At 47.5% G+C, this 23,066-nt stretch overlaps 1 protein-coding gene across 4 annotated transcripts in view; it reads left to right on the forward strand.

Annotated features, from left to right (window-relative positions):
* The window catches only part of LOC116946465 (CUB and sushi domain-containing protein 3-like), a 692,643-nt gene that overhangs the window by 426,744 nt on the left and 242,833 nt on the right, over nt 1-23,066 (forward strand). For all 4 annotated transcript variants that reach the window (XM_032961364.2, XM_032961362.2, XM_032961363.2 and 1 more), the window contains exons 7-9: nt 13,548-13,625; nt 14,569-14,656; nt 18,207-18,331. In XM_032961364.2, coding sequence (XP_032817255.2) covers nt 13,548-13,625; nt 14,569-14,656; nt 18,207-18,331 — 291 coding nt within the window. The remainder of the gene's footprint in view (nt 1-13,547; nt 13,626-14,568; nt 14,657-18,206; nt 18,332-23,066) is intronic.

Here is a 23,066-nt window from a genome sequence, read left to right on the forward strand (position 1 = left end):
TCCAGGAAAGATGCTGCATAAGCAGAGCCGCAGATAAAATAAATAAATATGAAGCCTGTTGAGATACGGCTAGGCATGCGATGCATGCACGAGAATAAGACCGCATGCATTTGTCCGTGGCTTTTGTACCAGCTTTAATTGCCAAGAAGCGTGTCACTTGGGGTAATTAAATTCATTTTTTCCTCACAAAAAATATTGAGAAGAATTCTTGCTGGGGGATGATACAGTACTGGGAAATGTCAACTCTTACAATGTTAATAGACGATATATAACTCAATGGTTTTTTTCGGTAAAGTCACGTATGTCGAAATACCATAAAATTACATTAAAATAAATCAATCACGACGTTTCGACCGCAACACAAGCGATCTTCATCAGGTGTAAAAAACAAATAGCGAGGGAGCACATGGGGTGACGCAACACATAGAGAGCGTTAAACTGCACGGAGGTAAAAACAAGAAGATGAGAGACGAGAATTCAACAAACCTAAGAAAAAAATAAGTGATGCAAAGCCATAGTTGTATATGTACGGAGTCAGTATTCATATACTCTGTACATACACATACAGTACTGTACAGTAGATAGTGGGGGGTGTAGTAAATCATTATGCATTGGAAGCATATGACAGTGTATAGATAACAAGGATTAAAAATAATCCTCTTTATATCATCTCTTTAGAACTGTTCTTCGTATTTAGTTTGTTGTCCTTCCTCCGCACCTCCAATTAGCACGGTTGGCTAACGTACGGTGCAAAAGAAGTTCAACACACATTATGAGTAACACAAACCTAGTTTTTACATAATCCTAAAACATCAGCTTGCTTTCTGTGCAGCGTTTCTCCTCGTTGCAATGCGCTTCATCCTCCCTCCAATTCGCTTGTCCTTGTGAACCACGTGATTTGTCCCTGGCAATTTATTTCCCTGAAGCGTATATTCCAGAGCAATTAAAAAGAAAACTAAATTAGCCAGCCACAGGTTTTTATTTCCTACATATTTCCATACAGACATTATTACTCATGGTCTCTCGACAAAACGCCTAATAAACTGGCAGACTGCTCCCTTCACGGAGGGACACCGCGGCCAAGCCGACCCTGTCTGGTTGAGATCGGAGCACAGGATGCACAGGCTTACGCGCAAACGGACTGCGCATCACGGGGGCGCTGCGGCGGGGAGATGTTAACTACCTCGCCGGGTATACAGAAGGTCACACGGCTTCGATCCCAACCTTGACACCGGTACATTTGGAGTTTGCATGCTATCTCTCCGCGTGGTCGCGTGGATTTCTCTCCGGGTCCTCCGGTTTTTCCCTCCAGATTTAGAAACGTGTGTTTAGAGTATTTGGTTGCTGTACGTTTCCACGTGAGACGGTGTGGAATTTTGTTGGCAACCCACGACTCCTGAGCCGCATGCTATAAATTTCCAAGTGATAATCCACTTTATTGGGCTATCATTTGTGGCCAGGTCGCTCCTGAAAAAGAGATATACAGTATAAGCTCAGTGGGCCTTACCTGATAAAAAAAATAGTTTGATAGTTGACAGCAGAACTTATCACACACGTGAAGAATGGATATCTGCAGAGACGAGCTAATCCATGTCACCAATACCGACGCACGTTGCAATATAGGATTGTCGGAAGGGCAGAAAATGTACTTTCACCAGTATTTTACAAATAATTAGATTTTTCTCTCTGTTGGCATGACATCCCTGTACTTCAAGGGTACATGCACTATTAATAAGACGCTGTGGATCTTTTCAGAACATGTGATTTGAATGCTCCTGCATGCTTGCATAATGGCATGCTTTATCTGATGCATTTATACACGCGTGTAATTATGTACAATCATGCAGATAATATATATGTAACGTAGAATCCTCACGTGTGCAGGTCTGTGGCACATCGGCAAATACCAGGTCGAATAAAATGAGCGTGCGTGGGATGTTAATATTCGTCGTGCGATGGACAGGCTGGCCCCTGCCATGGGACGGTGGAATTTCCATTTCCAGCTTAAGGGCTCGGTGGCTACCCCATAATCAAGAGTCAATATCAATCCACTGCTGGATCGAGTCCTCTCTAACACCGTCGCACTCCCTCGTGGTCTTATGATGCCACAGTTCATACCGCTCTTGCACGTGAGCTAACGTCATGCATGGATATATTCCCATGGTAACGTAATGTTATTCATAATAGAGGTTTTTGGGTTAGATCGCAGAGCCAATTAGTAAGGTTTGTCACGTAAACAAGACGTGGCAATTCCTTGCTAGTTCAGCGCACCGGCGCGTTGGAGAGTAACATCCGCAACATTCGCAATTCGAGTACGACGTTCCGCCAGTAATTACAACTCGCATCATCAGGCGACAGACATATTTGTGAAGAAATCCTCCTGCTTCGGTCTTAAATAGAGCGATAAATGTGATGTGTGAGCCAATCAGGTGCAAAGGCCAGAGGGGAGGGGGGGTTAATGTATGCATATAAACTACAATGGATATCCATTACAGGTTGGGTTATTCATAGGGTAATGCAAGTCGTCATTTAAGAAACGCAAAATCAAGTTAATGTTATCTCTAATGCACATTGCTATCTCGCCACGCTGTGCTCATTAAATTAAATGTAAGGTCTCTTATGAAGTGGTTGCACTCAAGGATTTCGTTTCTTGAGTTTGCCAGGTAGAGAGTTCTAAGCGACAGGGGCCCCCCAGCCTCCTGAAAAGCGCGGTCACTACGCGTCTTGAGGTGGGGTTCTTATAACAACAACGAGATCACCACGACATCACTACGAGATCACGAGATCACTACGAGATCAAACGAGATCACCACGAGATCACCATGAGACCACCACGAGATCACCACGACATCACCACGAGACTACCACGAGATCACTACGAGATCATCACGACATCACCACGACATCATCACGAGATCACCACGAGACTACCACGAGATCACCGCGAGATCACCGCGAGATCGCCGCGAGATCACCACGAGATCACAACGAGATCACCACGAGATCACCACGAGATCACTACGAGATCACCATGAGACTACCACGAGATCACCACGAGATCACTACGAAATCACCACGAGATCACCACGAGATCACCGCGAGATCACAGCGAGATCACCATGAGATCAAAACGAGATCACCACGAGATTACTACGAGATCACCACGAGACTATCACAAGATCACCACAAGATCACCGCGAGATCACCACGAGATCACTACGAGATCACCGCGAGATCACCGCGAGATCACCACGAGACTACCACGAGATCACAACGAGATCACCACGAGACTACCACGAGATCACCACGAGATCATCACGACATCACCACGAGATCACCACGAGATCACTACGAGATCACCACGAGATCACCACGAGATCACCACGAGACTACCACGAGATCACCACGAGATCACTACGATATCACCACGAGACTACCACGAGATCACCACGAGATCATCACGACATCACCACGAGATCACCGCGAGATCATCACGATATCACCACGAGACTACCACGAGATCACCACGAGATCACTACGAGATCACCACGAGATCACCACGAGATCACGATATCACTACGATATCATCACGAGATCACCACGAGATCACAACGAGATCACTACGAGATCACCACGAGATCACCACGAGATCACCACGAGATCACTACGATATCACCACGAGATCACCACGAGATCACAACGAGATCACTACGAGATCACCACGAGTTCACCACGAAATCACCACGAGATCACTACGAGATCACCACGAGATCACCACGAGATCATCACCACGAGCAACAGCAGCAGCAGACCTGAGGTATTATCATTTCCGAATGTTGGCGACAAGGCGCGCACGACCCCTCGACAAAATAACGGGGGTGCTGTGCCACTTGGCGGTGGTGGTGGTCATCCCTCTCCGACGCGTTCTCTCTTGACAGCCACTCTCACCAACCTCGACCATCGAGCCATCAACCCTTCGAGGCAATGTGCCCTCCCCACGTTCACTTGTCTTTCTCTCTCAGTCCATCTGGGTGCCCGCCTTGTTTTGTATACTTTCGAGTTTTTGTTCCGCCCTCTTTGTCAGTCGCTTCCCTTCCGTTCATCACGGGGTCCCATGTGGTATGTCGTTGCTTTTTTTTGTCACCAAACACAATTTTGCTAAAGCGCTCAAAACTATTCTCAGCTGCTTTGTTATTTCTTAGCTTGATCCCAATCTTCCTTGAATCGTTGTTGTCCACTGTCTCTGTGTTGTTGTTGTTGTTGTTTCGACATGGCCCTGCGTTGCTAGTACCACTTCTGTGCCCCGCTTTTGCAGCCTACTTTGTTTAGTTGTTTCCCTCATTTCCCATCTGTCATTTCCATTCGTTTATATAATGACTTTGTCATCAGTACATCTGCTATGGCTCTCACTTTCACCATTCATCATGAAGCCTTTATTCCAGCAGTTACATTTTCAGAAAAATAGCTTCTGTGAGCAAGAGTGCGTTTTTGCCTGGCTCCTCTTCTGTAGGATGTTGTAACTCGGGCCATTCAATCTCAAGGTCCTGGTTTGTGAGATCCTAGATGACTGCATTCATTTCCAGTGAATCACAGTCTACAAAAGCCCGGTATAAATGTTTTTTGGTGTGTATTTCATTGTTTTGTTCTCTATATTTGTTCTCTATATTTGTGGTCAGTGGTAGAGCGCCCTTTTCGAAATGAATCAAACTTGCTCCGGTGGTTTGTTGGCCTCTAAATTGTTTGTAATTCAACTCTTCATGAACAGTTTACATGCCTGGGATGCAAGTCTCCTGGGTCCTGATTAGTTTTGTCTGGCTTTCCTTGAGAGGAAATCTAAACTTTAGAAGACGCTACGGATGAAACGCTCTGCTCTGTGAAATTGCCATCCTCATCAGCCAGGGTCAATCCACTGCTAGATGAAGACCTTCGCAAGCCGTCTCCAACTCTCACGATCCTGCAACGCAATAACGACACACATAGCACACCAGCTGATATCATCGCTCCATCTCCTCAGCGAACGACGTTCTCTCTCTGACACGAACGATTTATTGTGAAAAAAAATTGGAGTGCGTAAAATCGCCACTTGTCCATTGTGGAGCTGCTGTGAGTTTCGTCTCAAGCGTGGGTGCTTCCCTGAACCCATCTCCACATGGAATAGCGGGTACCTCGCGTGTAAAGTCACCTCTGTTGTGTCTACACATATAAATAAACGATATGTACAATTTAAAAGATCCAATATTTTAGTTTTTAACATTTTTCTATTAGGTTTTCACATATCCGGCACTCGTAGAAAAGGGTGCGCTTGGAGGGAATGGGGTGGGGGAATGGTTTATGGGTTTTGTCCTCTGGGTTGACAAGTCCCCCAATAAGGGGGGGGGGGGTCCATGTGGGGAAAGCCTATTTTCTAACTAGGGAGGGGGGGAGGGGAAGGAGGTGGGGAGGGAAAAAAATGAATTATGGGAGGCGAGGGTCGGTTGGGTGGGGGGGCGTGTAGGACCAGCCATCACGTGGTACGGGGTTCAAGACAGTTTAACACGTCGTAGGCTTTCGCAACCAATATTATTCATAATAAAGGTTTTTGGATTATATCGCATAAGTATTAATGTGTCGTTGCCTCCTCCACCCGACACAGCCAATTTTAAGGGATTTGTCACGTAAACACAACGCCAAATAGTTACTTCTTCAGCCCACCGCTATGTCGGAGAGTAAATCCACAACATTTACAATTTGAGTACAACGTTTCTCTGGTAATTACATCCAGCATCATCGGGCGATTTTCCAGAATAGTGAAGAAATCCACCTGCTCCCGGTTGTCGACTTGGTGGTTTTCCTCTCTCTCCTTGCCCCACTCCGGCCCCGGGCCGGGTGTTCAGGGGTAACTCATCAGCTCTCCTCTGTCTCAGACCCAGCTGCAGTGAACCTCCGGGAGTTGGCTATTGAGGAAAGGGTCCCAGATTGTCTGAAACTCTGCCTCCTTTCCTTTTTGTTTAGCTGAGATGTTCCATTGCAACTCGTGTGTACAATGAATGATACCAGTGTTGCAGGGAGGGTGGTTCGTGGTCCTTCCATTTACTCATTAGAACTTTCCTGGATGAGGTGTTAGAGGCCTGGAGGAAGGTGCGCTGCGTCTTCGATATGCCAGAAGGCTTTAGGCCCCAGAGGGAGAGGAGTCCACTGAGGGTGCGACGTTTGTGCCGCCGATTCTGTTCAGAATTGTCTCGTGATGTCTCTGTAGAAATTCCGCGACATTGGGAAAGCGTGTGGATATGTCGGTGTGGTGGCTTTCAGAGGGACCTGGGGAAGTCTGCGGGAGTATGTTGGAGAACGTTGCCCTTCTCTAATTCGTTAAATATGTTCCGTGTATGAATTTGGACTGGATGGTTTTTAATGGGAGTGATCTCGGGCCTACCGAGGGGGCGCGGCAGATTTTCGCCTAATTTTTTAGAAGGGTGGGGGGGGAGTCTGGGATTAGGTTGTACCACAGGCGTAGTTTGACTTCTATATTTGGGGGGGGGGGTGGATGGGGGGGGGCAGGGGTTTTCTTTGTCCCTCAGGGATCGTGGGTGCATATATTTTTTTAAATGGTAAACTCATACCTTATAATATAGTTTTTTTTGTGTTAGATCGCATAAATATAAATGTGTCGTTAAACCCGCCACCACCCGACACAGCCAATTAGTAAGGTTTGTCACGTAAACAGGACATGCCAATTCGTTACTATTGCAGCACACCTCTGTGTTGGAGAGTAAACCCACACCATTTGCAATCTGATTACGAGGTTTTCCCAGTAATTACAACTAGCATCATTAGGCGGACAGCCATAATTGTGGAGAACTCCTCCTGTTTCATTCCTTAAATAGAGGGATAGATGTGATGACGTCACTTGTGTGCTCTTCTTGCACGACTTGGGCGGGGGATTAATGAATGCATATAAATGACGATGGGTATCCATTGCCGGTTGGGTTATTCATACGGTAATCAACATCCATTATGCGTGCACATTTTATTTACACATATTTACGCTATCTAACCCAAAAAAAATATATTTTGGATGATTTTGGTCGTGAAAGAACTACGTGTTAAACTCATACCTGTCAACCCCTTATCAGTGCCTACCTTATTACAGACCAATTCAGACCTTATTGGTCACCCCGTGCCCTTTATAAATCTCAACGTTCATGAAAGTCCCATCACAAGGGAGAAATACAAACAAATAGACAATTGTTTTTTTTTGCTCTTATTGAAACGGCTGTACACCGTATGGACCTGAAAACTCTATTTCCCTGTACAAGAATACGGGGTTAAACCGTATACGGTTGACAGGTTTGTAAACTACTGAAAATAAATGAATAACGGTGCCCAGTTGCCCCCCCCCCCCCAATCTCCGCCCATGGGTTGGCCTGGTTGTCTCTGCTACAGTTTCCTAGATTCTGGTCTGCTCCACCTCTGGATGGAGAAGTCGGTACTCTTCCGCTATTTGGTATTTCTCGCCACCTGACGTTGGCCTTGCCACTTAATCGGGAGGATGGGATTTGCCGGAGAGGTCCTGGCTCGGGGATTCGGTGACAGCGTCTCTGATCTGGTGGGATGTTGTGGAAGTGTGAGTTTGGGAAGCCATCCTGGGAATGTATGCTCTGGAATGAATGAAACATTTCCACCATTGATCGATAGGTCTCCTGATTTTTGTGAATGACGGTGGTCTTCCAGCGTGAATAATCCAATATTTTAAAGTCATCATCCTATTGGCTTTCCAGAACAATGTTTGTTTTAGCGAGCAAACTCTGGGCTGGCTTTGACCTTTTGGGACTTACCAGCAGAGACAGGCTTGTGAAACAAATGCTGCCACTTTTTTTTGCAGATGCTATTGGTAAGAGCACTCCATCTGAACGACGGGGGGCCCTGTTCACCTCAAACAGTAAACATGGTACGAATGTGCCGTGCATTGCTCTGAAGCATTGTGGATGATATCGTACGCGATGCTCGTAAAGCGACCATCTTATCCATAAACGGACCTTCACCTTTCCGCTTGGGGATCGTGAACCGAGGCTAATTGTTATCGATTCTGCTCAGTCGATGCAGCAAGCCAGCTCAAAGTTGATCGGACAGCCATCTTACAAATGTCGATTCATCGGCAAGTAATAATTGGATCGAGTAGTCGCGTGACAACAACCTTTATTTGATTTGTCTAATATCAGCGAGATCGCCGATGCCGCCGCGGCCTGCTTTTATTGCACCACAAAGCGCGTCGCCCTTCGCCTGACACGGGCACGGGGGGGGGGAGAGACGAACGAGCCCCAGTGCTGCGGCGATGACACCCGAGGCTCGCGATGTCGCACACATTTCTCTCACTCTGAAATTATTGTTGCCGCACGTACGGCGCCGGTGCTGTGGATATCAAATCTCCGCGTGTGTGCTCCTGTGTGTGTCAGTCGACTCGTGGCAACTGGGTCTGCCCCGTGACCTCCTGACAGCGGGCGTTAGACACTTCACGTGGCCTCAACGTGCACATAGCCTGGCACAAGCGTCGTGGTGACGTCACCGCCACTTCATGGCGGTTGTTGTTGTGTATGTAGGGAGCGGTAGTGTAGCGGTTAGCGTGCTGTACGACGAACCCGGCAACCCGAGTTCGAATCCCACCTCACGGCCACCAACACCAGTGACGAATATCTGAAGCGGTTCTGGGCCTCCCTTAGCTCGACTCTGCTTCAAATGAGTACCTGGTGCGGTGTGTAAACATCGCCACTCTGGAGGCAAAGACGGCCGGGCGTAGTGCTGGCCCCCCACCCCTTCGTGTGCCACAGTGCCGGTCTTCATAGGTGCTTCTCACTAACAGCACTTGCCCCAACAGTCTGTTAAGACTATACGGGGGATGTTTGTCTTTGCGTGTGTGTGATGTGGCATGTATGATGAAGAGATGTCACGTAACAGGTAAACACGGCCCATGAATCATTCATGCTGGTCCGAGGGCAATCCTAATTGCCTGCAAATACTTTTATCTTTTGACCTTGTCTCCCCACTCATCAAGGATTAGACATGCTAATGCTCTTAAAATGCTGTAATTATACAGCAAAAAATTACAGTAAAGTAATTACCCTAAAAATAAATATATTATCCGCATATAGCACGGGAATCATTCGTCCGTATACGAGATGGCAAAAAAAAATCATACAACTTGGCAACATTTTTTTTATCGCATTTTATGCAACTTGCTTTTGCGATATTATCCGATTAGCGCGGTTGGCTACGTACGGTGCGAAAGAAGTTCTGGAGATCTCACACCCCCTCTCTGGCAATGTGCACTGGTCAGCGTGGTGAAGTATGGTCAAATCTACTCGGGCTGACGTGGCACGGGTAGGCCTTCAACCCACCAGTGGATTGGCAACGGTGCTGGAATTTCGACGAATATCACCGTGTGTTCTAGAGAATTGCATTGTGTGTTTTGTGCCAATGGTGTTCCCTAAATATGTACAAAAGGCTCCAATAGGAGATTAATTTGGTTATTTCTTTCATTGTAACCCAAACTTGATTAACATCACTGTATAGTGCGTCCATAAAGGTGTCATCCATTATTTAAAAAAAATATATAATCAGACGGCAGTTTAATTTGCATCAATAACGCACCATAACTTAACATTTTTATTTTATTTTACCAGGTAAGACCCACTGAGCTATATAGAGCTATTTTTCAGAAGCGACCTGGCCATAAATGATAGCCCAACAAAGTGTTTAACACGTGGAAATGTAAGTAAAAGCAAATACTCTCAACGCATTATGCTTCTAAATGTTGAAGAAAAAACCGGAGGACCCGCAAAAAAATCCACGCGACCACAGGGAGAGAGAGACATGCAAACTCCAAATATCGAGCAGGCGTCAGAGACAGGATCGAAACCACGACCTCCTGTATACCAGGCGAGGGAGGTAACATATTGGCACCACCAGACAGGCCATGCGGTTTGGGTCTCCATGAATCTGACGACCAAGGAAGGGGAAGACCTAAACAGATGGCTGGAGACTGAGGGCAGATCTCGTCACGCGTCTCCTTGCGCAGCAGCTGTGGGATCTGGCGGATGAAGCATTGGCAACGAGCTGTGGTGGTGGTGGTGGCCACGATGATGTCTTGATCTGGAATAAAACTACGCACACACTGGGTAGTGTTACGATATTCTTATACAAGCCACTAAACCTCAACGTGCCTGTCATGGCACTGGTGGGCACGCGTCGCTTCGAGAGTTCAGAGAGAGCCCCGCGTGTTTGTCCATGGCCGATTCGTTTATCAAGCAAGATGTTTAAGATCACTCGAACTTTTTGGTTGCAAAATATACATAAGTGTGTCCTGCATGTACGTTGAGTTTATTTTGCACCGTGTGTCGCCAACCGTGCTAATCTGAAGTGCGATTAGCACGGTTGGCTATTTATGCAATATGTGTCCGATGCTTTGACCGTCTTTGTTCAATGGCCAGCCAAAAGTTGCCACGAGGCTGACCAGAGTTCACATGATGATGGCTTATGCTCCTTGCTGACGAGATTAGCGAGGTATTGTGGTTAATTTGTGGCAGGCAACTTTGTGCGTAACGAGCGCGAACCGCATCATGGGTTCGTTCGGCAACCGGAAGCCAATGCAGCTCGGCGAGCACTGGACGGACACGGTCGGATCTTGCAGTAACGTGGTCAGATCTTGTGTGGGCAGCCGCACGCACGCTCTGGCACATTGAAGAGCGTAAAACAGAAAATATTTAAACGCTTGGCCGCCCATTCTGTCGGTGGTATTTCACTTGGAGAGATCGCCCTCGTCGTGCGCAATGCAACAGGGCGTAATGCCTTATGGATTATTTTAAGCAATGGTTTTTGTTGTACGCGATGATATATTGAACGTCGTTAATGAGCCGTTAGTGTAGTTGGGATTTAAAATCGGCGTCGATTTCGCAAAACCCGCGTGTTTTCCCTTCATCGTCACTCGTCAAATCAAGGCGGCGTAGCACCGGTGCCAAGGTGGCAACCGACTTCGTCCTGGCGCCCTTTTTTGTCCACCTAATTTTCCAACACACTGCGCAAAATGATATCCGACAGCAGAATCGGAATCTTTACTTAGACCGCAGGAGGAATCCGATGAGCTATGAACCTATTTTTTTTTCACAGACGCCGGAAGGTTGCGACAGCAAACAATTAAAAAAAGAACGTTCCTCGAGAGCCAGGTAGTTTCTGGTCTCACTTGAGTTCAGACTGAAACAGGAGGAGGATTTCTCCAAAGCTCTGGCTGTCGCCTGATGATTCTGGTTGTTTTTTATTAGCGGTGAAACGCCACGGTACTCGAATTGTAAATGTTGTCGTGGGTTTACTCTCAAGCACACCGATGTGCAGAACGAATAACTAATCAGCATGTTTTGTTTACGTGAAAAACCTTTCTAATTGGCTGAGTCGAGTGGTGATGGGTTTAACGACACATTTACATACCTGTCAACCCCTTATCGGTGCCTACCTTATTACAGACCAATTCAGACCTTATTGGTCACCCCGTGCACTTATACAATTGAAGTAATTGGCAGGACCCCGGGGTCCCATCACTGCCCCGGGGTGGGAAAAACCGCGTAGCGACACGAGTCTTGCCTTACCGACAACACAACTAGTGCCAATCGATTGGCCTCGTCGAGAGCTACTCGGGGCACTAAGTTTCGTACAAAGTTGAATAATTACATAAACACGTTAAATTCACTGCCTGGGGGGGCGGGGCTCGCCTTGGCAAAGAAGCTGAGGATCGACGGCTGACCGGAGGGCATCGTCGCCGCACGCGACTGCGGCGGACGCCCCCTGGGGCTTGCGTTTGGCCGGTGGGGTGGCGCCCGTCGTGTCGATCGCCGCCTGCTGGCGCTTGTTGGCGCGAGTCTGGGCGGGCGGCGCGTTGCTGGCGGGGTCACGAGTGGGGGCGGACTGAAAAATAATTATTATTATAGACCTGAGTTTTGTGGGACCCCGGGGTCCCGCCATACATTTCAACGTTCATCCTCCAAAGTCCGTTTAACACGTAGGCTTTCGTGACCAATATCATCCATAATACAAGGGAAAAACAAACAAATAAAGAAATATTTTACTAAACAAAAACTGTTTTAAGTATTAACGTTGATAATGGGTGTCAATGATGTTACTTATCATGCTACTGCGTACTTGCATGCTGATGCTGCTGCTTGCTTGATATGTTGATGCACACACTCATGTCGTAAATGTGCAACAATAAATACAAAACCTTATGAAGGGTTAAACAATTCACTTTCATTCACGACTTTTTTTTTATTTGGCCGTATGCTTTTTTTTACTCATATTGAAACGACTGTATGCCGTATGGACCTGAAAACTCAATTTCCCTGTAGAAGATTACGGGTAAACCGTATGGGTTGACGGGTATGCATTTGTATTTACGCGATGTAGCCCAAAAAAAACCTCAATTATGGCTCACTATGAATTGCCACAAGTTACCTTGATTCCGTGCTACGTTTTCTCTAACTTAATCTCCCCTGTGCTTATTCTTGGTTCTTTCGGTAAAGTCACGTAGAAGGGAAACAATAAAGTAATAAAAAATATAAAACAATAAAATTGTCACGACGTTTCGACTGCAACACAAGCAATCATCATCAGGTGTGAAAACCACAGCAAGAAAATTTGAAAAAAGTGGCGTTTTTTTACGTTGGCACGACAGATAGCGATTTGGCAGTTTGTTCAGATGGACGAGTCCATCTATGTTTGGAAAAGAGGAGGGGGGAGACGAAAATAATGGATGCGGTCTGAAAGCCACCGTAAGTGTGAACAATCAATTAAGACCCAAAATGGTTTATCAAATCCTTCCAATGATTGCTCAGCCAGAATTCATCTTCTCGGTTGAAATTGTCTCTGTGTTTCTATATGTGGATAGCCTCATGAACGAATCTCTCATGGTAGCCAGATGGCTTGCAAAGAACCTCTGTCTCGGAGAAGTCAATGTCATGTGAGCCTACTGAATTATAACAGTGATCTGCCACGGCCGAGGTGTTGGTCCTACCGTGTTTTAGGTCTGCTTTGTGTTCACGAATTTTGTGAAGCCAAATTATTTTGTAGGAAAATTGTATTTTATTTAAAATACAGACATTTGCGCAGTGTTTTTTTGTGTTTGTTCCTTTCTCCTGTAAAGTCGTGGTCGTGTGGCTTAGATGCTGTCTTCTCTTCCCCATGGTTATGTTTTTATTAGTTTTATTTCCTATTTTTGTGTTTGGTGACACAAGTCAGCTTGCAAATGAGACTTTCTCCCGGTCTCTTGAGCTCCGCACCTGGTTAAACAAACTAAACTCGGCCAAATATATTTGTCTGCAAAGAAGAGGAAACGAATGAATGTGATAACGATTTTGAAGCTGCTGTGTCGAAACAGCTATTTTGTCAGTCGCTGCTTTCCACTTATGCGGCATCGATAACATTGTATAGCACTTGCATATGCTTAATTCTTTTTTTTAAATGACTCTTATGTTTCCAGAATGCATCACATGCTTTTTCTCTTGTTGCGTGCGTGCGTGTGCGTGTTGCTGCAGTAAAACAAGCGATTGATATGAAGTCAAGAGGAGTGAAATTATTCCCGGGAAAAGAAAATAATCACAAGTATGCCGTCTGTAAGTGAAATTAGCGATATTTTATGTTTGAGATTATTCACCTTCAAGTCATTCACACGATGTTTAAGCGTCATCATTTTCAGACCATTATCATTTAAATTGATGGAACTCCGGTGGTTACCTTTTAAGATTGTTCACACTCGGGGGGTAATAGGGGAGCCTAAGGGACACGTCCATCCGTCCCAGTCATAATCCCCTTCTTGAATGAATCATCGCACAAAACAGCGCCGTCAGTCACGATGGTAGGGCGGCGGCGACGGCATTGTCGTAACGATTTCTTCATCGTACTCATCGTGAGCTCATCAAGGAGCTCGCCTACTATCGGTCAATATGGAGCAAATGAAAGGAAGGGCATCTGCTTAACAGCCTCATGTCCCCCCCCCCCACCTCCCCACAGCCACGGCTCCTCTCCGTGGGTGGGGGGGGGGGGGAACCCGTTGAGAAATGCTGACAGCCTCTCATCCCGTGGTATAAACATTACCGCCGCAATAACCCAAGGGCTGCATTGTTCTTGGCTGTGCTGGGACCAGCGATCGTGATGGGTCTGCAATCACAAACTCCACGGAGGGGACGAGGGGGAAATTGGTTTGCATTAAGGGCGCGATACAAAATCTCTCCTTCCACTGCCCCTGTGGGAGCCGGCGAATGCGCTCCGCGTCGTCGCACGCAGGCGGCGATTTGCGAAATCTGCAGTCCTGTGGAGGAGCTGCCACGGCTGGAATTACTCTCCTTTTTATATGTTGTTTATAATTCTCATTACGGGAGGAAAGTTACCTTTAAGGGGATAACGTGATACAAATAGTAAATGGGAGACAGCAACAGCGTTTTATGAGAAGAATGTGTCTCCCGTATGTTATCCACTTTGTTACATTTTTACGAACGTATGTGTTGTTGTGGTCGTATTCTCAGTTGTTTGACGCACGGTATTGATTTGGTCTTCCAGCGAGCGAGGGAGGCATTGCCCAGGCATCGAATATTTGCCCAGAACCAGAGGTCCCACGGAACGGAGTACGTTTGGGGTCCGACTTCAGGTGAGAAAAAATAAAAAAATATCGCATCGCTGCCCCCTCTAGCACCACCATTATCGGACTTTGGGGGGGGGGGGAAGAAACGATCTTTTAAAATTAATACAAAGTATTTATGGATTTTGTTAATTATCAATGCTTGCTGGGCAGATGGGGATGTCCACCGGCATGGTGGTGGTGGTGGTGACTGCCGGGCGAATCCGAATGAGGTCGGGGGGGAAGTGATTGGGACGTGACTGACAGGACCAAGCCCTGCTGTGCAGCGATATGCTTTGGATAGTTGTGGACTCTGGATGATCGTGTGGATTTTTGGATGAGTAACTCTGTACAAACATGATCCAAATCTTGTGCTCTATATTTGGTATATCTACGGACCTCTCCCCTTCTTGGTATATTCCATGTGTTTGGATTCTAAACTAAACTATTTTTATTTTACCAGGTAAGGCCCACTGAGCTATATAGCTCTTTTTCAGAAGTTACCTGGCCACAAATGATCGCTCAATGAAGTGGCTTATCATGTGGAAATGTATATCAGCCAAATACTCTAAACGCACGTTTCTTAATGTGGAGGGAAAACCCGGAGAAAAATCCACGCGGCCACGGGGAGAACGTACAAATTCCAAATATACAGCAGGCGTCAGGGTCGGGATCGAACACACGACGTCCTGCATACCAGGCAAGGGAGTTAACATATCGCCAACGCAGCGCCCAGAATCAAAAGTTGCACATCAGCATGCATCATCACGGGACACCATGACGATACTTGCAGCACCAAATGGGGACTTCGCCAGCCCTCTATTTACAGCCCTGATGGCCGAATCGTGTGGACATCATTTATGCCCCAAATGCGAAATTCCAGCAGTCAACGTGCTGGCAGCCAGAGGCTGCTGAGCCACACCTTGTTCATTTTGCAGCTTGTTTGTCTATACTTCACCACACCCAGGACTGGTTAAGATATCACCTGCCGCCAATGCCAGCCATATAAATTTCGTCTGGAAGAATCATATGAACTATGAAGCTCTTTTCACAGATGTCCAGTAGGGGCGGATCAGAAAGTTACAACAACTAACAAGACAAACACACGATAGGAGTGCAACTTATAGGAAAGTTAAGCAAATCACTAACAGTAATTGAATTAAGTACATCAGTACATATTGCAAAAGTATATCAATCGCTGCCGATTTTTCAACAAGCTTGGGCAAGGCAGCAAAACAACAACAGTCCCAGACCACAGCGAGACAACACAGTGTCTCTCAATAAAATTGCACATTACAATTGGACTATTGATACATGTCTCATAGTGTGCTTAGCCATGGCCGGGAATTTAACTCCAGATGCAGGGGTCACAATTGCAGTGCTTTCTCTGGCCCTGTCTCTGCCTCGCCATGGCTTGTGTTTGGAGAGCATATAAGGTAGCATTAAGGATAATTGTCTGTGCAGACATATCTGCTTGTGTGTGTGCGTGTCTGTATGGGGAGCAGTCGTGTGGTGGTTATTGCACTGAACTATGGACCCAACGACTCGTGTTTGATTCCCGCTCTTGATCAACACGAGTATCGAATATCTGAACCGGTCCTGGGCCTCCCCTAGGTCGACTCAAATGAGTACCTGGTGTGATGTGTAATATCACCACTGGGGAGACAAAGGCGGCCTGGCCACCCGTGTGCCATGCCGGCCTTCATCATTGCTGTCCCAACAGTCTGTTCGGGCTATACGGGGGATCTTTGCCTTTGTGCATCTCTGTCTTTCAAATTGTCAACATCATCTTCTTCATCATCATCATCATCCCCGGCACATGAGCACGCCCGCATTATGCCGCTTGCAACAGAGTTTATAGCGAACAGACGGGTGCCGAGGTGCCATTAAATTCTGCCCCGAAATGTGGAAAAACTGTCGTGCCAACGAAGGAAAAAGAGCCGTGCGCGTGAATGAGAAGCGTGGAGCTCCCCCATGCGAGCCGCGCGCCCTCTTTAGCGCGATTGACGCGGAGTCGACGCCGCGGCTCTCCGTCAACCGTTGGCTACGCCCTCACCGCGGCCCACTTTTTGGGCCATTCCACAAATTGCCACGTAAGCAGCGAGAGGCGTAAGCAGCGGTGCGTTGGGGTTTTTTTTTTCTTTCTGGGAGGGGGGGGGGGGCGGTGAAATTGGCTGCGCGTGAATTGCGGAATGGGCCTAATTTGTTTGCGAAACGGCCCTTGCTCTGGCAGGACAAAAACAAGTGGCAGAACAAAAGACAAAAAAAAACAGCTGACTCTCAAATTCACATCCCCGTGTCGCCCTTTCTGTGAATGCAAATTATTATACCGGGGAGCCTGTTCAGCTCCGGCGGCGACTGGACGAGCGTTGCCGTTCTTAGGGTCAGATCGGACATCGAGCTGTTTTATAAAAAAAACGCGTAGCTTAAGCCCCCCCCCCCCTCACCGGTTCGTCGATGGATCTGCGCGTTCTGAAGCCCGACGCCTCGGTCGAGAATTTCTCAATGAGCAGTGTTCCCACAGTCACCACTGCCCCGTGTGTGTGTTTAATTAAACGCCTGGTGCGACGCAGCTTCTGGTCGAGCGTCAGCTTATTATGGTTGTTGTGGCCACCGCGGGTTTGGAAGCCCGTGTATTTGAGGCAAGTGGGAATCCTTCTACCGAAGTGAAACACGCCTTTAATATACGCTTTGTCCATATGTTACATTTAAATACATCACAATATTTATACTGGAGGAATCCGATCAGCTATAAAGCTCTTTTTCACAGATGTCCAGTACATATCTTCCAGTGAATAGCCTGAAGAGAAATAGATAATAGAGTCTTGATTTGAAGCTTTCGTGACTGCAGGAATCCATACTCATTGGTTCTTTCGGTAAAGTCACGTAGGTATAAAATAAAATAAATCACGACGTTTCGATCGCAACACAAACAGTCGTCCTCAGGCAGAAAAAATATAATCCAGCAGTTCCACTGCTGGATTATATTTGAAATAATACAGTGTTCCCTTAATTTACTGCATATTAATCCTACCCTTAACAGTGGTTATATTATAATCAGGGCATGTTTGTTTGCATGTTTTTTACACAAGTATGTGTGGTTAATGCCGACTTGATGCCTTGCAAAATGTGCCTATTTGGTGTTTGAACATCTTAACACCGCCTGTTTCATTGCCAGGAATGGTAAAAACCCATTCTTATTTTTTCATCGTCTTAACAGTGGTTGTCACGTGTAAATACTCGTCCCCAACCTGAATAACGTGGCATGTTGTCCTCCTGGTTTTCACGGCTGCTGAGAGAGAGAGATGCTCACGACGCCGTGCTCATTCCACCGGAGCGGGATAAGCGACGTCGAATCCTCGCACCTCTCGCTCAAACCCCCCCCCCTCGTCCCCCGTCGCCGTCACATTTGACGGCCTCGCCTTGCCACCTGCTCCTACGCGGTCACTCGCCGTTGGCCAATCAGCCAATCCGTGGTGCGCCCGGGAACGGTCGCGCTTGCGCCGCGCACCCTCGCTCCGTCTCTTGTCGCTCGCGTTGCCCCCCAGCTTTGCCCCCCCCCCGCTGCGTTTCTCCCCAGGCTCGGTGCCACGGTGCAGTTCGCGTGCGACGAGGGCTTCGTCTTGCTCGGCTCCAAGAGCGTCGTGTGCCAGCGCCTGGCGGACGTGTTCGCTGCGTGGAGCGATCAGTCCCCGCAGTGCAAAGGCGAGTGAAGGAAACCCTCCGCTCGCCGTTATTGCCGTCGTTTGCGCTCAGCGGATTATTGACAAAAATACCGCGGACGGGCATTTGTCCGTGTCTTGCGGTAATTACTCCCTTGCTTCCAATGTATTTTCACATTCACGCTGTTGTGTCTATCGCAGACCTGTGCCTCTTGTAACGAGTAATTATAAAAATCTACTTCAAGTTATTAGGGAACCATAAGAGTTGCCATCGGTTAACAATTACCTTCACAGCTTTCCGACGTGTTCGCGGGTTGTACCACATGCTGTCCAGCAACGATGCCCAAACATTTTTTTCCCCCAGAGCCACGTATAAAAGGGATTAATTTTCGTGAGGCAGCTCCCATCACGTGCAGCGTCACATTTCGAGTCGTGCTGAGCTCCCCCCCGACATCCGAGAGCCACACACAAAAACATAATGTACGGGTGGTTTGCAAGAGAGTCACTCACTCTTCATTCATAACTCACGTTCTCATCCCAGCCTCCATCTATATACATAGCTGGCAGCCCTGCTTAGCAGCGTGAAAATGCTTAAATAGATCGAGACTACACACGTATTTCAATTATCACTGCTCCGGTACATTCATCCGGCTCATCGATGCTGCCCCTTCTGCATCCAGCGGGGCCTAAGATCGTTGTCTGTGATATGAAGCGGACGCTTCGCCGCCTACGGCTCCCTTTGTTTGGAAGCCATGGGCCCAGGTAGCAGGCACTATATTGGCTAAATCTGGCGGTCCTTTTCCGACGATCCGTATCGGCGTCCGTTCCAACGCCTGCCCCCTGAAACTTCTGCTCGTGGCACCGTGTCAGCCTGATATAGAGGAGATTACACTGTTCTGTGCCGAGAGATGTCACCTTGGAAGTGGGAGCGGCTGGGATTGTGGGAGGTGGGTGGGTAGTTCTGGCATTGGAGTCCTGAGCAGGGCAGGTCGCTGGGCCAAAGGGTTATTCACATGGCCTGGCCATCACAGGCTGTCCCATCGCCTTGGGGCCCAAAGCCAGAGATTTCGATTGTTTGGGTCGTAAACACGGTGGCCGATTCCTCGTGTGGCTTTGAGCCGGACAAGTGGCGCTCGTAATTGAACAGGGCCGGGCACTCTTTGGCAGCAGGTGAGACAAATCTCCCCGCACGATCTCCTCGGTGCTCCGCGGCAAACGTGCCTTCATGCGTCGTGCAAACACAGCATCGCCCACGTAGCCGTGCAGTCCTTAACCTTGGACATCGTCCGTCAGACATCAATTGGTGACCTCTTGCACGCGGGGATATATCGCGTGCGGTGTGGGCCGGGCCAGTTGTATACGAGCAACATCTTTCACACAGTACGGAAAATCATTCAGTGGGAGGTGGGGGGGTCATACATAAATAAATAATCTTGCATGCAGAATCCCAACTCGCACAGTGCACAACCATTCATCACGGCTGGGGTGGTTTCCGCTGCTTTGGAAACGCCATTCGGCTGCGATACAAAGCAGGCACATCAGTGTGTGCACGTTGCTGTGGACGTGCAGACGTGCCTATGCTTCCGTGACTTATGGGCGTGTGCGTACGACTTCTAAGTACGATCAAGAGATTTTTTTTCCCTTCCTTGGCATCTCAGATGCTAATCTGTGGTACGGTAAACTAGGTCTAGCCTGATATGGACATATAAAAGTTCTGCCGCAATTGTATTCATAATGCATCGTGTAGCATCAAGGCTTGTAAGATTTGGCAAAAAAAGCTCAACAGCCTCAACGTTTCCCATCTTGTCGTGTACATTTTAATCGCAACGGGCAAAGTTAGCAAAAACAGAGTTCACTTAGGCATGCGTTCAGAAAACCTAAGATCTGTATATTTTTCACCGACCAGCGTGGTGCCAAAAATGAATCGAGCTGGGCAACCCGCACGTAGATTTTGGTGTCCTCACCGCTGCCCCAGCAGCAGCGGCGGCATCCTCCACCCGTCAGCGCGTCAGCGTTGCCCAGCGCCACCTTCATGGAATCCGTGGGACCTCGGTCGGCTCGTAGATAACGGCTCATTTATTGTACCCTCTACACCCCTGGACGAAAAAAAGACAAAGATTCCCTGTATAGCTTTAATAGACTGTTGGGGCAAGTGCTATTAGCGAGCACCTATGAAGGCTAGCACGGCACACGAGGGGTGGCTGGCCAACACCACGCCCGGCCGCCTTTATCTCCCCAGTGACGATGTTTACACACCACACCAGGTACTCATTTGAGGCTGAGTTGACCTCGGGGAGGGCCAGGATCGGTCCAGATAATCGTCACTGGTGTTGGCCGTTAGCGGAAATTGAACCCGGGTCGCCGGGTTCGTAGCGCAGTGCACTAACTGCTACACACCCCGGGACACGGACACACACACACGCTCTCATCATCGTCATCATCATCACGATCCATGGGCAGATAGCCCGCCGGTGTCCACTGCACATTTCGTCAATAGTCATCTCGCGAAACGCAGGACCCGCGCTGAAATGCGTTCACGAATGCACAGCGGTGCATCCTCGTTTGACGCGGTCGAGCCTGAGGTCGAGGTTTGTGCGTTCGTCCGGCGGGGGGGGGGGGGGTGCCCACGACCTCGCCAGGTCACGCGCACGTTCAGCAGCGAGGTCACCGCCATCGCGAGCGGCGCATCTCGAGGAGTGCCATCGGCCCGGGACCCTGGGACGACGGCGGCTCCACATCGCTGGCCAGGCTGCGTCACGTTGCGGATGCTCCGCGAGGCACCCAAGTGACTTTGTTTCGTGCGAGAGTGGCGAAGCGTCCTCTTTGACGCGTGCCGGTTTGGAGGGGACAACTTGCTGGAGCCACCCTACCATGATTGAAAACAATCACCCTGAGCTGGGTTTTCTGACTGCTTAAGCAATCAATGACCTTACCAATTATAGGTTTAATTACTCAACTAATTGGATAACGCGTGTAACCACTGGACGGGAGGTGATGGGCGGGACGCGGTGATGTCACAGGCATCATCATCCGCATCACGCTGGGCATGGCTTGAATGGGGGTTCCTCCTTCAGGAGGATGTTGGGCTGGCTGCTGTCTTTAAATGGATCCGAGAAAGTCACCACAAAGAAGGAGTGGATTCTAATTTTTAGTCAACTATCACCTGAATCAACCACTTGTCGCAGCTCGACAATTACTCCACTTCACCAACTGCTCCGATGGGACTCCAGTGGTTAGAGTAGAGCCACCTGAAACAAGAACTATAACTAGTTACTGGCAAAATAAATCCACGGAAAATACACCTCCTTCCCGTGTCTGTCCCTCCAAATAATGCTTCTAAAAAAACAAATCACTCCCAAAAGGCCGTGTAGATAATGAAAAAATACATTTATATTTTTACGTGAAGGGACAGATATGGGAAGTAGATGGATTGTTCATTTTGTTTCTTATAATACCCGGCATGATAAACGAAACTATTTTTTTTAATTTCACCAGATATGTATGTATCTTGAATTTCTGTCGAACTGTACTTAGCTAACCGCGCTAATCAGAGGTGCGGGGTAAGGACAATAAACTAAATACAAACATCATTTAGAAAGAAATGATTTGTAATCCGGATTTAAAAAGTGCATAGCTCCAGCAGCTTCCTAATATTGTAAGGAAAAGTATTCCAGATGGCCGCAGAAGCACATCTGAAAGCACGTGATGCAGTGACCGTCTTTATTCGATGTCTAACAAAAAGATAAGGCCCACTGAGCTATGTAGCTCTTTTTCAGAAGCGACCTGGCCACAAATGATAGCTCAAGAAAGCGGCTTATCACGTAGAAATGTATAGCAGCCAAATACTCTAAGCGCATAGTCTTAGCTCTTTCGGTAAAGTCACGTTGAAGGGAAACAATAAATCAATAAAATATATATAAAACAATAAAAATTCTCACGACGTTTCGACCATAACGCAAACGGTCACCATCAGGTGTGAAAAAACCAACGGCAAGAAACATTTGAAAGAAGTGGCGGTTTGCATATTAAATTTTAAATTAATGCAAACCGCCAAATCAAAATTTAACTCTAAGCGCATGTTTCTAAATGTGGAGGGGAAAACCGTAGGACCTGGAGAAATATCCACTTGACCACGGAGAGGACATGCAAACTCCAAAAATGCAGGTGGTCAGGGTCAGGATCGAACCCATGACCTCCTGTATACCAGGCAACATCGCACTTCCACGGCGCCACGCTGTGATGCGAATGAGAGCTTTGTAGCAAGATTATAATAACTGACTGCCCATTCTTCACTCCACGTCTCAACTCTAGATAATTAATGTTTAAAAAAAAATCAGTTGCTCGTTGTGCGACCATGTTTGTATGGAGGTTTATAATGCGTTTCAATTTGAAATGACGTTTTCGTTAACTGTCTACGAACTGGAACCAATCAGGAACCAAGGAAGAGATTGTGAATATTGCCGTGGAAAGGCGCAGTAACGGGTAGCGTTGCTTTTGTTCATCACCAAGCCACTTGTCAAGGAGGGCTGGGCGACTCTTAACTCTCGATACAGGGGGATAGATTTCACTTGCGTGCAAACGCGCGTGTCATTATGCGTCCGCTACGTACGCGTCAATTGACGACTGGATACAGTGAGGGAAAAAAGTATTTGATCCCCTGCTGATTTTGTACGTTTGCCCACTGATAAACAAATGATCAGTCTATGATTTTAATGGTAGGTTTATTTGAACAGTGAGAGACAGAATAACAACAAAAAAATCCAGAAAAATGCATGTCA

This window comes from Petromyzon marinus, chromosome 27, assembly GCF_048934315.1.
Source record: "Petromyzon marinus isolate PM22_M1 ecotype Great Lakes invasive population chromosome 27, UKy_Petmar_22M1.pri1.0, whole genome shotgun sequence".
Classification (NCBI taxonomy): Eukaryota; Metazoa; Chordata; class Hyperoartia; order Petromyzontiformes; family Petromyzontidae; genus Petromyzon; species Petromyzon marinus.